Below are 16,519 nucleotides of genomic sequence, written 5' to 3'. Positions count from 1 at the left end.
TTAATCAGTTCCCCGACTAAGAACTGAAATAAGTGATGGGGTTTGGTTATTTACCATGTTTGTTTATCATACATTGTATTTGTTTTTGTTTATGTTGCAAAATCACTAAAAACAATGTTGGTAAAAAAAAAAAATTCCACAGTCAACTGTCAGTGGCATTATAACAAAACAGAAGTGCTTGGGAATAACAGCAACTCAGCCACGAAGTCAGGAGCTGGGCTGGAGTGGGTGACTTTAACATTCATATGGATGTTGACTCTGACGGTCTTAAGTCAGTCTTTAACTCACTGTAAGATTCAATAGGTTTGCTTCAGACAGTAAATGAACCAACACACTGTCATAATCGCACCCTTGATCTGGTTCTCACCTACGGCCTTAGGCACTAAGAACCTCTTAGTTGTCCCTCAAAATCCACTCCTTTCAGACCATTCACTTTTAACTTTTGAGCTAACTCTAACAGACTTTACAGCACACAACAAAAAGGTCTACTATACCAGATCCCTCTCTGAGAATACTGTAGACAGATTTAGGGATACAATCCCATCACAGCTACCTTCAGCACCATATACTAGTACAACAGAACGTACTGATTTAAATATTACTCCTGCAGATTTTGATTGCCTTGTCAACAACACTGCAGCCACATTACACACAGTTATAGATATGGTTGCCCCACTGAGAAAGAAGGTTAAAAATCATAGGAGGCTAGCTCCTTGGTATAATTCAAAGGAAGCTGCTCCATCTCTGGACAGCTTCCTGCCCATAGACCTCCCCGAGCTGACCTCCAGCATTAACAAATCTAACCCAACTACATGTCTCTTAGACCCCATCCCAACTAAGTTCCTCAAGGATGTCTTTCCCTTGATGGTTCAAATCATATTTAACAGATAGATTTCACTTTGTTCATGTTAATGATGTTTCCTCTTTATATGTAAGGGTTAGCCTCGGTGTTCCACAAGATTGAGTGCTTGGGCCGATCCTGTTCATACATGATCATACATACATGCTCCCTCTAGGAAATATTATTCAGAAACATGGCATAAACTTTCATTGTTATGCTGATGACACTCAGCTGTACTTATCCTTAAAGTCTGAAGAAACAGAGCCGTTAGCCAGGCTCCAAACATGTCTTAAGGACATAAAGGACTGGATGACCTCCATTTTTTTATTATTAAACTCAGACAAAACTGAGATCATTATTCTAGGTCCCAAACATCTTAGAAATAGAATAGCTGATAATATTGTCTCTCTGGACGGCATTACTTTGGCCCCCAGTACGACTGCGAGGAACCTCGGCATTATCTTCGATCAGGACGTGTCATTTATCCATCACATTAAACAGACCTCTAAGACCGCCTTCTTTCACCTCTGTAATATTGCTAAGATTAGGAGCGTCCTCTCTCAGAGTGATGCTGAAAAACTTGTACATGCTTTCATTACTTCAAGGCTGGACTAGTTCAACTCACTATTGTCAGGATGTCTAAATTACTCTATTAATAGCCTGCTGTGGAACCAGTTGCCGATCTGGGTTCGACAGGCAGACACCACCTCCACCTTTAAGACTAAACTTAAAACCTTTCTGTTTAGTAAAGCATATAGTTAGCCTCAAACAAAGTGTGTAGGGCCGGTAGGCATAGTTACACTCACCTCTTGATATATAGCCACAGGTAGAATAGGTCTGACTAACTGTTAATCTTTAAATCTCTGTCATAGCTATGCTGCTATAGGCCTATGCTGCCGGGGGACACAAACATGATCCACCAAGCAGTTCCCCCTCCTCCTTTTTCTCTTCTATCCTCTCCCCTCGTCAGATTATTATTATTATTATTAGATATTTTATGTCACTAACTGTGTCCAGTTCTCCTCGTAGTTTTGTGTCTCTCCCTCCCTTTCTCTCTCTCTCTCTCTGTATCTTTCTGCAGGTCTCTCTCCATCCAGATCTTCATGTTGAACTGCATCTGACTCTATGACCAACCCAATGTCTACTGTTGACATCTGCCTGTCATTCTTCTGTGCACCGACTATCGGCGGGGTGGTTCTCCCTTGCGGGCCGAAATTGAACTGAATTGAACTGATAGGATAGTGGTTTTCAACAGAATATGAAAAATACATGAATGATACAGCATTTCATTATAATTTCATTATTATAATTTTAGTCTTGTGAAATGTTAAAATCATATTGAGGTGGTATCAAAAGTGAAACTGAACAGATGAATCACATGAAAATTTTAAATTTTTATGAGCTGAGATTTTGTTTTACTTGTCTTTTTAGTAATGTTCTCATGTTGTTAACTGCTTTCCTGCCTGTACAACAACCATTACACGTCTGTCTGTCCTGGGTGAGGGATCACTCATGATGTTGCCCACCCTGAGGTTTCTTCCATTTTTTCCTGTTAAAGGTTTTGTGGGAGTTTTTCCTTAGTCGATGTGAGGGTCGAAGGAAAGAGGATGTTGCTAATGTTATGTTAAGCCCTTTCAGACAAACTGCTTGTAAAAATGGGCTATTACAAATAAAGTTGTCTTGTCTTGTCTTGTATCACGGCCCTGTCGCTATGCGCTCTACAACATACAAACAATCTGACCTCACCACTTGCCTTGACTACTGCAATACCCTTCTGACGGGCCTTCCAGCATGTGCAGTCAGAGCATTACAAATGATCCAGAATGCAGCATCGCATCTGGTTTTTAATGAACCCAAATGGGCTCATGTCACTCCATTACTAATCCAACTACACTGGTTAAATATGGCAGCCAGAAGTCACTAACACTAGCTTACAGAGTGACTTCAGGGTCTCCACCCAGCTACCTGAGCGTTCTCATTCAGGCTTACAACCCTTCTCAGGCTCTACGTTCAGCAAATAAACATCGTCTGGCTCTGCCATCCCTTCACACAAGGCACTCCCAAACCAGACTTTTCTCCCACAACATTCCACGCTGGTGGAACAGCCTACCAGCCACAGCAAGAGCAGAGGCGTCCCTCTCTTTCTTTAAAAAGCACCTGAAAACTCATCTCGTCCAACTGCACCTTCTTTCCTAACAGCCATAACCCTCTAACACCCTTTCACTCTTTCATGTTCTCCTGCTTTCCAATCCTGCTCTTCTACTTAAGCACTTTTAATTATGTTTTAGCTCTTATTGCTTTAGTCTAATTCTATTGTACTGAAACTTGTTACTCATTCTGGAGCTGCAGAAGCAGGGGAGCAACTCCAGGGTGCTGTGGCAGGGACTACACACCATCACAGACTACAAAGCAACACATCCACCCGCGATGAGAGCCGACGCTTCTCTGGCTGATGAGCTCAAAAACTTCTTCGCACGCTCCGAGTCGGACAGCATTCAAGAAGATGCGCTCCCAGCCGGAGGAGAGGTAATGCTCACTGTGACGGAGCTGTAGGTGAGGAGGATGTTTAGAAGTGTAAACACCAGGAAAGCAGCAGGGCCTGACGGCATTAGCGGTTGTGTCCTCAACGCCTGCACTGAACAGCTTGCACCGGTGTTTACAACGATGCTTTAAAAAGTCTGTTGTAGTCTGTGGTGATGAAATGTTTTGAGAAGCTGGTCAAAACATTCATCACCTCCTCTCTGCCCCCCACCCCGGATCCCCTTCAGTTTGCATACCACCCAGACAGATCCATCGACGACGCCATAACCTTCCTGCTGCACAAGACACTTGGACCCACGTGGACCCTACGATGGGGAACTATGTGAGAGTGCTGTTTGTGGACTACAGCTCAGCATTCAATACCACAGTCCCCTCCAGGCTGGTCACTAAGCTGTGTGATGTTGGACTGAACTCCTCCCTGTGCAGGTGGATCCACAGCTTCCTTACCGGCACACAACAGGTGGTATGCGTAGGCACCCATAGCTCATCCCCCCTCACCCTTAACACTGGATCCCCTCAAGGCTGCGTGCTGAGTCCCCTGCTGTACTCCCTGTACACACACACATGTGTGTCTACCTCAGCAACATCATTGTAAAGTTTGCTGATGACACAGCCATCATGGGGATAATCTCCCACAACAAGGAGGAGGCCTACAGGAGGGAGGTGACTCACCTGGAGAGCTGGTGCCGGGAGAATAACCTCCTGCTGAACGTCAGCAAAACTAGGGAGCTGATTGTGGACTACAGGGGGAAGCAGCAGAAGGACATCCATCCACTCTGCATCGGCGGGTCTGAGGTGGAGAGGGTGGACAGTTTAAAATACCTCGGTGTGACCATCACATGGGACCTGTCCTGGTCACTGCACATTCAGGACTGTTAAGAAGGCCAGGCAGCGTCTGTTCCACCTCAGATGCCTCAGAGACTTCAGGCTCCCCCTGAAGGTGCTCAGGAACTTTTACACCTGCACCACTGAGAGCAGCTTGAGTAGAAGCATCACCACATGGATGAGCAGATGCACAAAACAGGACCTCTTGGCCCTTAGGAAGATAGTCCGCTCAACTGAGCGGACAATTAGGACAACTCTACCTCGACCTGCAGGACATTTACACCAAACGATGCAGGTCGAGAGCTGAGAAGATCCTCAGGCAGCCCCATCACCCGGACACTCAGTCCTCTCCCTGCTGCCATCAGGCTGTCGGTTCCGCTGCCTGAGAACCAACACTGTGAGGATGAGAAAAAGCAATCCTACTCCCACCTGCACTAGATGTAAATACTGTACATTTAAATACTGCACATTTTCACATTTTTAATTTTCTTATTTTTATAAGATTTCTATTTTATAATATTTAATTTTGCTCATTCTATTTTTCTTACCTATTTTTTGGTAGCAGGGACAAAAAGAATTTTACTGCACACTGTACCGTGTATGATTGTGTGTGACAAATAAATCTTGTATCTTGTATGACACTCAGTTAAAACTCTTAACAAAGATACCTGTAGGAAGGCTCTGGATGTGGTGGCCAGGCTTTCCTCCTTTTCTAGCAGATAGGAACCTGTACATTGCCGTTGAGGAAGGCCTCTTTTCATTTGCAGTCTTGTATTGGTGGCCTAAGAAAGAACAAAATAAGACACCTAAACCTGATTTATTGTTTAGGAAAAGAAGAGACAGCAGGTGTCAGAAATGATTTTCTCCATCAACAATGTTACTTCAGGTTGAAAGGTATTATACTGAGCAATGTACATCCTTTGATTGAGAAAGTCTGCCATGCAGGCAAGGTGCTTACATAAATGATGATGATGCAGACGTATTTAAGAGTTTATAGAAGACAAAAAAATTTGAAGAAACTGAAGAAATGGTCTGAGATGACCTTTGCACTCAATGTCACTTCAAAGCTTTACCAATTAACTGGTAAACCAGTGTGAAGACCCAGTCTATGACTGTCTTGGAGAATCTCTCATTGGCTGCTACTTATATGGTTCGATCGACATCTGACCCAATGCTCCTTGTTGTGTAGCTATAGGCTTAGAGTGCCAGGGGAATTCTCATGGTGCACTGAGCGTCACTCTCCCACTCTAATTCTCTTTCCATTGTTGGGATCACTGGCCATGTGCTCTGGAGAACAATAGAGAGGCCTACATGTAACCCAAGAGACCTGAGCTAGAGTGATGAACCGTTAGAGACCCCCACCCATGACGTACACCTAGTCGTAAAATCCAGGACCGGCATGGACATTGGCTGTGTGCCAGCCATCTCCACAGGGGTCCGAGGTGATGTCACTCAGGTAATGAAAGTTCACTGTGACCTTCAGTCGCTGCTTTTTCCCTGTGCTTGCTGTTACAATGAGAGCTATTCCAGGCTCTCCGAGGTGTCCAGCTTGCCGAAAGGGACCAACAGTCAAACGTTTGATTATTATCATCACTTTAAAATCCTAAAGTGATAAACTGTCATTGTCTGCAGTTATTGTGAATGTACTTGTGATAACAGCTGGATTCATGACAGTCAGTGCTCGGATTCATCCTTCATAATTTTAAGAGACTGTTATTTCCTATTTATTAATTTGGCTATTGGTCCCTGGTGACAGGGTGGTGCCCCGATTTTTACGTGAATAAAGCATACACTGATTTTTGCTTTAATGATTATTTCCCATAATCATTGATTATTCTTCCAATAACCAAATTGCTCCTACTAGTGCACAACACCATATATATTCATGTCCTATTAATGCATGTCCTGTTGATCACGTCTAGATCTCCTGCTGTGGTCTTGCTTGACATCAACGATAGTTAATATCACCTGTTATATTTTCACATTATTATTATTATCGTTATCATTAATACTGTTTTTTATAGTTCTTGTCATGCTTGGTGTTTTTTGGTTATGCTTTGTCTTTTGATTTCTGTCCATGTGCCATGTTCCATGTTTGTCTTGTGCTTCCATGTATTATGTTCAAGGTTTTTGTCATGTCCTGTTTTATTTTGAAAGTGTCTCTTCCCCTGTGTGTCCTGTTTTCATGTAGCTTTGCTTTAGTTTTCCTGATTGCTTTTTACCTCCTGATGTGTGTCACCTGTGTCTCGTTGTCTTGTCTATTTAGTCCTTGTCTTCCCAGTCACCATTGTCAGTGCGTCTGCTTTTTTCCCCCCCATGCCATGCCAGGATCTGCATTTTTCCCCCAAGCCATGCCAGGATCTGCGTTATTTCCATGTCAAGCTAGGAACCTTTTGTTGTACCTTGCCATGTTTGCCCAGGAGTTTTTGCCACAGTAGGTGTGTTATTTGAGTTTAGTTTTGTTTAACCCTCTGAAGTCATGTATAATTGTCAGTTGTTGACTATTTTTGATTCTAATTTTATATTTCAACTTAGAATTTTTTTTATCTTGCCATTTTGGAATCATTTTTGGTCAGCACAACCTCACAAGTGTGATTTACTGTTGTTTTTTTCATTTTGACATACTGTATTGACACACTGGACCTAAAATCACACAAAACTCTAAAATCCGACTGGGGAAAATGCGCTGAAATGCGCTGAATGAAGTGCGCTCAATGCGCTGGTGATTACTACGTCTTCTTGAATAAAATGCGCGCCCCAAACGCGCACCAAACGTAATGGCAATGGTCATGAAAAAAACAGTATTTTTTATCATAACTCGGGTTTTACTTGACATATTAACAAAATTTAAAAACTGGTATATAGTTTGAAGTGCCCACTTTCGACACAAAAAAAACTGGGATTCAGCGAGGCTGCGTCTTGCAGCTACGTCGTCTTAAAGTGGTCTTGTGATAAGGACGCGCCGGCGCGTCTGTCGACTCCTGAGGGTTAATAAAAGACCATTGTTTTTGGACCTCTACCTCGCCTGCTCCTTTTGACTCTGCATCGGGGTTCAGTAAATTTCTGCGTCAGCGACGCCGACTAATCTTGACAGAACGCTCAGACCAACAATGAACCCCGCAGAGTCTCCGTTTTGGGGCACCAGACTGGCAATCAGGCCCCCTCCCAGTCTGGGCCACCTCTGGAAGGTGCACATGTACCGCTTGAGGTCCAGGGGAGGCCTGCACCCAGCGACAGGTTCCCCACAGCCGGTGCAGACTCCGCGGACTGAGCCACCTGCCGCCACGGAGGTCTTCGTTCCTGTTCCTGCTCCGCGGACTAAGCCGCCGGCCGCCGCGGAGATCCACATTCCTGTCCCTGCTCCGCGGACCAGAGAGGGGCCGCAGCTCACCGTTCCAGGGCTGGGTCCGCCAGCTTCCCAAGCTACGCCAGAGTCCCACGTTCCAGCTGAGGGGCCGCAGCTCACCGTCCCAGGGCTGGGTCCGCCAGCTTCCCAAGCTACACCAGAGTCCCACGTTCCAGCTGAGGGGCCACAGCTCACAGTTCCAGGGCTGGGTCCGCCAGCTCCCAAGGCTACGCCAGTGTCCCACGTTCCAGCTGAGGGGTCGCAGCTCACCGTCCCAGGGCTGGGTCCGCCAGCTTCCCAAGCTACGCCAGAGTCCCACGTTCCAGCTGAGGGGCCGCAGCACACCGTTCCAGATCCACGTTCCTGTCCCTGCTCCGCGGACAAGGCCGCCCGCCGCCGCGGAGGTCTTCGTTCCTGTTCCTGCTCCGCGGACCAGGCCGCCTGCCGCCGCGGAGGTTTTCGTTCCTGTCCCTGTTCCTGCTCCGCGGACTAAGCCCCCGGGCGCCGCGGAGATCTTCGTTCCTGTCCCTGCTCCGCGGCGGCTGTTCCTGCTCCACGGACCAGGCAGCCAGCCGCTGCGGTGACCAGTGCTCCAGTCCAGACCCCGAGGGTGCGGCCGTCCGCCGTCTCGGGGCATCATGCCTCAGCTGTCGGGCCGCAGCCTACTGCTCCAGGGCTGGGTCCGCCAGCTTCCCAAGCTACGCCAGAGTTCCACGTTCCAGCTGAGGGGCCGCAGCTCACAGTTCCAGGGCTGGGTCCGCCAGCTTCCCAATCTACGCCAGAGTCCCACGTTCCAGCTGAGGGGCCGCAGCTCACAGTTCCAGGGCTGGGTCCGCCAGCTTTCCAAGCTACGCCAGAGTTCCACGTTCCAGCTGAGGGGCCGCAGCTCACACTTCCAGGGCTGGGTCCGCCAGCTCCCAAGGCCACGCCAGAGTCCCACGTTCCAGCTGAGGGGCCGCAGCTCACACTTCCAGGGCTGGGTCCAGCAGCTTCCCAAGCAACAGCAGAGTTCCACGTTCCAGCTGAGGGGCCGCAGCCCATTGTTCCAGGGCTGGGTACGCCAGCACCCCAAGCTACGCCAGGGCTCCATGCTTCGGCTGATGGACCGCAGCCCACTGTTCCAGGTCTGGGTCCACCAGCACCCCACGCTACGCCAGGTCTCCATGCTTCGGCTGATGGACCGCTGCCCACTGTTCCAGGTCTGGGTCCGCCAGCACCCCAGGCTACGCCAGGGCTCCATGCTTCGGCTGATGGACCGCAGCCCACTGTTCCAGGTCTGGGTCCGCCAGCACCCCAAGCAACGCCAGGGCACCCTGCTTCGGCTGATGGACCGCAGCCCACTGTTCCAGGTCTGGGTCCGCCAGCACCCCAAGCTACGCCAGGGCCCCATGCTTCGGCTGATGGACCGCAGCCCACTGTTCCAGGTCTGGGTCTGTCTGCCTTCGCGCCACGTCTGGTCACCAGGTCTCCACGTCTCGCCAAGTCTCCACGTCTCGTCAGGTCACCACGTCTTGCCGCCAAGTCTCCACGTCAGGTCACCAAATCTCCACGTCAGGTCGCCAAGTCACCACGTCTCATCAGGTCTCCACGTCAGGTCGCCAAGTCACCACGTCTCGTCAGGTCACCACGTCTGGTCACCAAGTCACCACGTCTCGTCAGGTCTCCACGTCAGGTCGCTAAGTCACCACGTCTCGTCAGGTCACCACGTCTGGTCACCAGGTCTCCACGTCTCGTCAGGTCACCACGTCTTGCCGCCAAGTCTCCACGTCAGGTCACCAAGTGTCCACGTCTCGTCAGGTTTCCACGTCAGGTCACCGGATCTTCACGTCTCCTCAGGTCTTCACGCCTCGTCAGGTGGCCACAGAGGCGGCTCATGGTTCAGCCCTTGGTTCCGACCCAGCATTCAGGCAGACCGCCTGAGGCCTCGTGTTATGTCCTGGCCGAGCATTTGGGCAGACCCCCTGACTCATCAAGCCCCACCTGGGTGTTGAACTGGGGTCACCCGCCTGAGTTTTCAGGTCAGGCTCATGCCCTACACCTGGACTGAATCACAGACTTTGTTTTTTGGTTTTCTGTCATGCCTGGTGGTTTTTGGTTTTGTTGCCCTTTGGTTTTTCCCTCCTTCCTGGTCCCCCTCCACCCGCCCAGCCTGGTTTAGAACTGTTTTTTCTTTTTGAGGGACATCTGGGATCTGTCCCTTAAGGGGGGGGTTCTGTCATGCCTGGTGTTTTTTGGTTATGCTCTGTCTTTTGATTTCTGTCCATGTGCCATGTTCCATGTTTGTCTTGTGCTTCCATGTATTATGTTCAAGGTTTTTGTCATGTCCTGTTTTATTTTGAAAGTGTCTCTTCCCCTGTGTGTCCTGTTTTCATGTAGCTTTGCTTTAGTTTTCCTGATTGCTTTTTCCCTCCTGATGTGTGTCACCTGTGTCTCGTTGTCTTGTCTATTTAGTCCTTGTCTTCCCAGTCACCATTGTCAGTGCGTCTGCTTTTTTCCCCCACATGCCATGCCAGGATCTGCATTTTTCCCCCAAGCCATGCCAGGATCTGCGTTATTTCCATGTCAAGCTAGGAACCTTTTGTTGTACCTTGCCATGTTTGCCCAGGAGTTTTTGCCACAGTAGGTGTGTTATTTGAGTTTAGTTTTGTTTAATAAAAGACCATTGTTTTTGGACCTCCACCTCGCCTGCTCCTTTTGACTCTGCATCGGGGTTCAGTAAATTTCTGCGTCAGCGACGCCGACTAATCTTGACAGTTCCACTCATTCACTCATTCATTCATTTTCTTTACTGCTTATCCATCAGGGTCGTGGGGGAACTGGAGCCTATCCCAGCTGACTACGAGCGAGAGGCAGGTTACACCCTGGACTGGTCGCCAGTCAATTGCTGGGCTTTTTTTTTTTTTATTCTGTTTTTATCGCTGTTGCTACGCATCTCTATCCATGTGCCCCCCTCTCTCTCTCCTTCTCTCATTTTCTTTCTCATCACCAGCTGGTCAAGGCAGATGGCTGCCCACAATAAGCCGGGGTCAGCTCACAGGTTTCTGCCTTCTAAAAGAAAGTTTTTCCTCGCCACTGCTGCCAAGCGCTTGCTCATGGAGTTTTGTCGGGTCTCTCTGTACCAAAAATTGAATTAAAGAGTTTGGTCTAGACCTGCTCTAATTGGAAAGTGTCATGAGACAACTTCTGTTGTGATGTGGCGCTATATAAATAAATTTACCTAAATTGAATTGATGTTATATTCAGTTTGTTCTCTCTTAAAACAAACAAACAACAAAAACAAATGTTGTGGTTTTACATAGGGTAATGACTTTTGAAAGTGTCCAGCTAACAGAAGTTAACTAATTATCTAATTACGGCTGGCTATAAATGCAGGTATACATTCACTTTGTTGCCTTCATCTGAGAAATACACTATACAGACAGAAGTATTGGGGCACCTGACCATTACATCAACAGGGACTTTAATGAGATCACATTCCAAGGCTTTCTACAAGATGTTGGAGTATTACTGTGGGAATTTTTGCTCATTCATGCAGTAGAGCAAGAGTGAGATCAGGCACTGATGTTGGACAAACAGGCCTGGCTTGCAATTTCCATTCCAGTTCATCCCAAAGTTGTTGGATAGGGTTGAGGTCTGGGCTCTGTGTGGGCAAGTCACAGTATTGCTGGAATAGAAAAGGGCCTTCCCCAAACTGTTGCCACAAAGTTGGAAGCATAGCATTTTCCATTCCATTTCCTTGGTATGCTGAAACATTATTTCCCTTCACTGAAAGTAAGGGGCCTAGCCCAAACCCTGAAAAACAGCTTCATAAAGAGGTGTGTCGGGACACTTTTGACTATATGATGTACCATCTTTTGTGGAAAGTCGATTCCACAGAAAACAGAAGAGAAAGTCCAGAGACATAAGTGTAGCCATATTTTTGTCTACTTATTTTATTTTATTTTTATTTTACTTTTTTTATTCACTACTTTTTTGCACTCATTCAAGGAGCTATTTGGCTTACTTCTTTGGCTTACTTCTACTTCAGTACATAACAAAAACATTAGGTAAGAAAATGTGCAATATAAGTTCAGTTGAGCATAACTTTTGGTGCTGAATATACAAACAAGTAGTTAACCAGTGGTGATTTTAGATCACATGCTCTTAAGTTGCTTGTCTGGTAAATTTTAATAAAACCAACTTTAGAACTTTTTATTCCAAGATTGAGAACCTCTCTGAGTGAGTGGGTATGCATCTTACCGTTAGTTGCAAGGTCAGTCTTTCAATCTGTTCTTTTTGATGGTCAATCAGCTGAAGGGTAATAGCGGCAACATGTTAAAGGGTTTTTCACTTTACTTGTACATGCATACATACATTTCTGCAAGTGCATGTTTGGGATCCTACCTTGCTGCTGTGGTCTTGTTGCTCTAGAAGTTGAGTGTTTTCCACCTCAAGCTGCTTCAGGTCCACCATTGGTAACCTCACCCCATCATCCAAACACTGCTGGACCTTCTTCTGTAGACTTCAGCAAAATAAGACATTATCTTATAATAAATGACCTTTCTGCCAGCTATCACAAAAATATGGTTTAGGCTCACGCTGCATAGACATGGTTGGTGCACCCATTGCAATCCAGCCAAAGCAAATACATGTTCAGGTTGTACATTGTCTGATTGTGCAGCACTCTAGCAATCAAATACGTGTGACGAACACAAGGTGAAGATTTACTTTTCAATCAGTCTTAGCATGAGCTAACAGCAGTTGTTTATTATGCTGACATTGGCTATATATACCTGTGTACAGATGAAATAAGCTCCTTCTCTCTCTTGGCCTGCATCTCAATCTTGATGTTTTTCTCCTTCATCAGAGCACATCCTGCATCTATGCTCTTTTGTAAGCGACACATAATTTTCTCCAGATCCCCAGCTTTCTTGCGTATCTTCTCCTGCTGAGCACACACAATCGTCCACAGTGTGATCACTATAACTCAACAATGTTGATTCAAATGTTAAATGACAATTTGTAAAAGACATCATGATGTGTATCATATTTTGATGTGCAAGGCAATTTATTAACCAAGTCAGCATTAGAAACAATGCAAATCCATTGATTTTTAACATTTTACACTCATTACTCTTGCAATTACACAAAATGATTGTATGAGTAATCAAGCAAAACCATAATCTTCCACCTCCAAGTACAAGAGCTTTACAGAGCTTAGAGTCTCTAATGGTGGCGGGGTCAGCTATGATTTAACCAAGATGGTGCTGCAGGAGCGCCTGCAAGTTGTGGCAGCTCTGTCCCCTCTTCTCGTTTTTTTAGTTTCTTCTACCGTCTGTCCACCCCTTTCCCCTCCTCAACCCTCCACCCTTCTCCTTAACAGCGGACCACGTGAGGCGTGAACTATGGCTACTAAAGAGCAGAAAATCTGCAGGGCCAGGTGGGATCAGCCCCAGACTGCTTAGGGACTGTACTGACCAGCTCTGTGAGGTCATCTTCAACCTGAGCCTTAGTCTAGAGACGGTCCCTGTCCTGTGGAAGACCTCCTGTGTGGTTCCAGTCCCTAAGAATGCACATGCCAAGGAGCCTAACAACTACAGGCCTGTCGCATTGACCTCTCACCTGATGAAGACCGTGAAGAGGCTCATCCTCAGCCACCTTCACTATGTGGTGAGCACAGCGATGGACAAACTGCAGTTTACCTACAGGCCAAACATCGGGGTGGATGAGCTGTCATCTACCTGCTGCACTGTGCTGGGAGCACTGTGAGAATCATGTTTTTTGACTTCTCAAGCGCATTCAACACAATCCAACCAGTGCTGCTGAGAGGGAAGCTGGAGAAAGCAGGATGGACATTTAGTTGCTTGGATCATCGACTACCTCACCAACAGGCCACAGACCACGGCATGTGAGACTGCGCAACTGTGTCTGAGGTGGTGGTCTGCAGCACGGGGCTCTCCCCCCAGGGAACAGTGCTCTCACCTTTCCTCTTCACCCTCTACACTTCCGACTTCATCTACAACATCAGCCGATGTCACCTTCAGAAGTTCTCTGACGACTCAGCCGTTGTTGGCTGGGTGTCTGAGGGGAATGAGACGGAGTACAGGTCAGTCATCATGGACTTTGTGGACTGGTGTGAGCGCAACTACCTGTGCTTAAACACCAGTAAAGGAGATGGTGATTGACTTCCTGAGAAGGACACTATCTCATACACCGGTGAACATCCAGGGCTCGGACATTGAGATGGTGGAAAGTTTTAAGTATCTGGGTGCCTACCTCAACCATAAACTGGACTGGTCACATAACACCGATTCCCTGAACAAGAAGAGCCAAGTCACCTCCACCTTCTGAGGAGGCTGAGGTCCTTCGGAATGTGCAGGCCCCTCCTACAGACATTTTATGGCTCTGTGGTAGCTTATGCTATTCACTGCTCTGTGGTCTGTTGGGGACTGGGCAGCATGGACTGGGACAGTCCTGGGCTGCCCACTGGACTCCGTGGAGCAGATGGCTGAGAGGAGGATGTTAGCCAAGCCTAATAGACTGCATCTGTTTGCTGGCAGCACCAGCACTGAAGCTGCAACGTTGTTCCTTTTGTGCATGTTGTAAGCAGCAAAAAAGCTGTAGCATAACATGTTTTTGAGTTTATTTGCTGTACTTGACACTGCATGTCATGTGATGTGAATATTGGACATTGCAGTGTCGATGCTGAACTGATAAATTGTATCCCTTTAAACTTAAAACTAATTTCTTCACCTTAAAGGTGAAATGTTTTACTGTTACTACTACTACCAGCATTATTATATTTTTTTATTACATATTTAACTGTGTACATGATTCATTCTTACCAAAGTTTTTGGAACTGGAACAGTTGTGTTTTTTTCCACTCAGAGTCTGAGATGCATCCAACAACATTATGGACATTATGGACCTCTTGCAAGATTTCAGAGAATTTATGAAGTCTACCTTTTTGTTAAAGTTGCAGCTACGATGATCCAACCCACTCCTCTCACTACTACAGAGGCACAGAGGCATTGTGATTTGTGTTATATGAATAAAACTAACTTACTGTGATTTGGTCAAATCAGCACACCTCTAACACATCATTTTAACTTCTACCTCTGTCCTGTGGAAAAACATTTGTATCATTCCAGCATAGCATCACTGATTGCGTATTCCTGTCTCTGTAGAAAAAAACATACAGTACTTTTCCACACTGCTTGAAACACCCCTCAGGTTGTATTGGGAGACACAATGTTGCCACAGTCTAAGTGTATGCATGTTTACGTGTGTACCTGCCGGGACTGGACCTGCACCTCATCCATTGTAGGTAGGTCTGAAAGGTATTTCTCCAGAGTCTCTATGCGTTGCTGTTTTTCTTGATTCTGTTTGCTCTCTCTCTGACACTTCTTTTTCAGACTACTGATGTAGCAATCCCTTGTCTTTATCTGTTGACAAGAAATACCTTATATTACTAATACAGTAATATCATATTATTAAGTTGAATGTTATCAGCTAATTTCAACATATAGACTTGAAGAAAAGACAGAAAAAAGCATATATTTGAAAATCAAGCACACATGAATTAAACTGTTCATACCAGTTGTCATATTGGGTACACAAAATAATTTAAAAAGCAATGAATGAAACAAAGTCCATCCTTTCCTTTTGCCCATGTCATTGAAATGGTACAAGCGGCCTCTTGCAGTCATACACAGGATCAGATGGCATGGTTAGGCTCCTATTGTGTCTGTCTACGTGACACGGTACGCACATACATTAAGTCCTATTACTGTGTGTGTGTGTGTGCGTGTGTGGTACTGGTAGAGTACTTTGTTGTTCCAAAGTTTACCTCTCCACAGATCATCGCTCACTTTTTTCACTTCACCTTGTGCTTTTAAACCCACATCTTTTCACATCATGCACTTACAATTCCTGTTTTCTCATTTATTTTGCAATCGTTTAGCATTGCTTAATTTCTGCCAGCTTTATTAGATGACTGATTAGCGATGAGTTTCCTCTCTCACTCTCACTCTAAGTAGTTGGCCAACCCCCAGTATGCAGTGTGGACCGATCTTGTGCAGCTCCTCCGAGACTGGGGGAAACCTGGTCTGACCATCCCACTTTGGATGGAGCAGCTCTCATAAGTAGGAATCTGACTAAGTTTCTTCAACTAAAACCATGACAAGCCAGAGTTCAAGACCAGAAGGGAGAGTTGCAATCCTACATGCCTTTCTGTGCTTCTACAAGAACAGTTATCCACCCAAAGTCCCACAGAGACTGCGTCCGTCCCTTGACCACCTAAGTTCATTACACCAAATACAAAGGAGAGGAGTTTTACATAACAACCTAATGAAGATTAAAATAAAGCAACCAAAGTACAAACAAATAAGAAAATTAAATGTGGTTTCCTAAGCATTAGGTCTCTGTCAAAGAAAGCTGTTTTAATAAATGAGTGAATACTAAATTATGATATAGATTTGAGCAAGGCACTTAACCCCCAATTTGCTCCCCGGGTGCTTGATAGTGGCAGCCCACTGCTCCTGTGTGTGTTTCACTGCATGTAACCTGCTGCGTGTTGCGTGTGTGTTCAACTAGGTTAAATGCAGGGTTAAATGCAGAAGACAAATTCAATGTGTATGTAAAAATATATATGCTGCCAATAAAGCGATTCTTAATTGTGGGCTTGTGTGGGCTTGCTCATAGCCCCCCAGGATAGCCGCCATGTGTTGGAGTTCTCCCCGGTGAACGAGAGAGTCGTTTCCCTACGCCATCGGGTTGGGGATAGGTCTCTCACTGTTGTTTCGTTAAAATTAGAATAAATAAAAATATAAATGCACACAGTAATACTAAGTTTAACAATCCCATAGAAATAGTGTCAGTGCCTCGTCCTCCCATAGTCCAACCAGCACAAAATTGTTAATCATAATAACCTCATAAAAATACAAACTAGCAAATATTTAGAGCCAAAAAATAGGACAGTCAGATGT

General features: G+C 46.0%; 1 protein-coding gene across 4 annotated transcripts in view; it reads right to left on the bottom strand.

Annotated features, from left to right (window-relative positions):
- Window positions 1–16,519, bottom strand: part of cep85l (centrosomal protein 85, like) — an 87,099-nt gene that overhangs the window by 16,014 nt on the left and 54,566 nt on the right. For 3 of the 4 annotated variants that reach the window (XM_046372338.1, XM_046372337.1, XM_046372333.1), the window contains 5 exons: window positions 14,825–14,977; window positions 12,326–12,480; window positions 11,937–12,054; window positions 11,793–11,843; window positions 4,876–4,989 (listed from right to left, as the gene is read on the bottom strand). In XM_046372338.1, coding sequence (XP_046228294.1) covers window positions 4,876–4,989; window positions 11,793–11,843; window positions 11,937–12,054; window positions 12,326–12,480; window positions 14,825–14,977 — 591 coding nt within the window. The remainder of the gene's footprint in view (window positions 1–4,875; window positions 4,990–11,792; window positions 11,844–11,936; window positions 12,055–12,325; window positions 12,481–14,824; window positions 14,978–16,519) is intronic. The other variant, XM_046372336.1, reaches the window with a different exon arrangement.

This window comes from Scatophagus argus, chromosome 19 (genome assembly GCF_020382885.2).
Source record: "Scatophagus argus isolate fScaArg1 chromosome 19, fScaArg1.pri, whole genome shotgun sequence".
NCBI lineage: Eukaryota > Metazoa > Chordata > Actinopteri > Scatophagidae > Scatophagus > Scatophagus argus.
The sequence above is the reverse complement of the archived record's forward strand: the minus strand, read 5'-3'. Positions and strand labels throughout refer to the sequence as shown.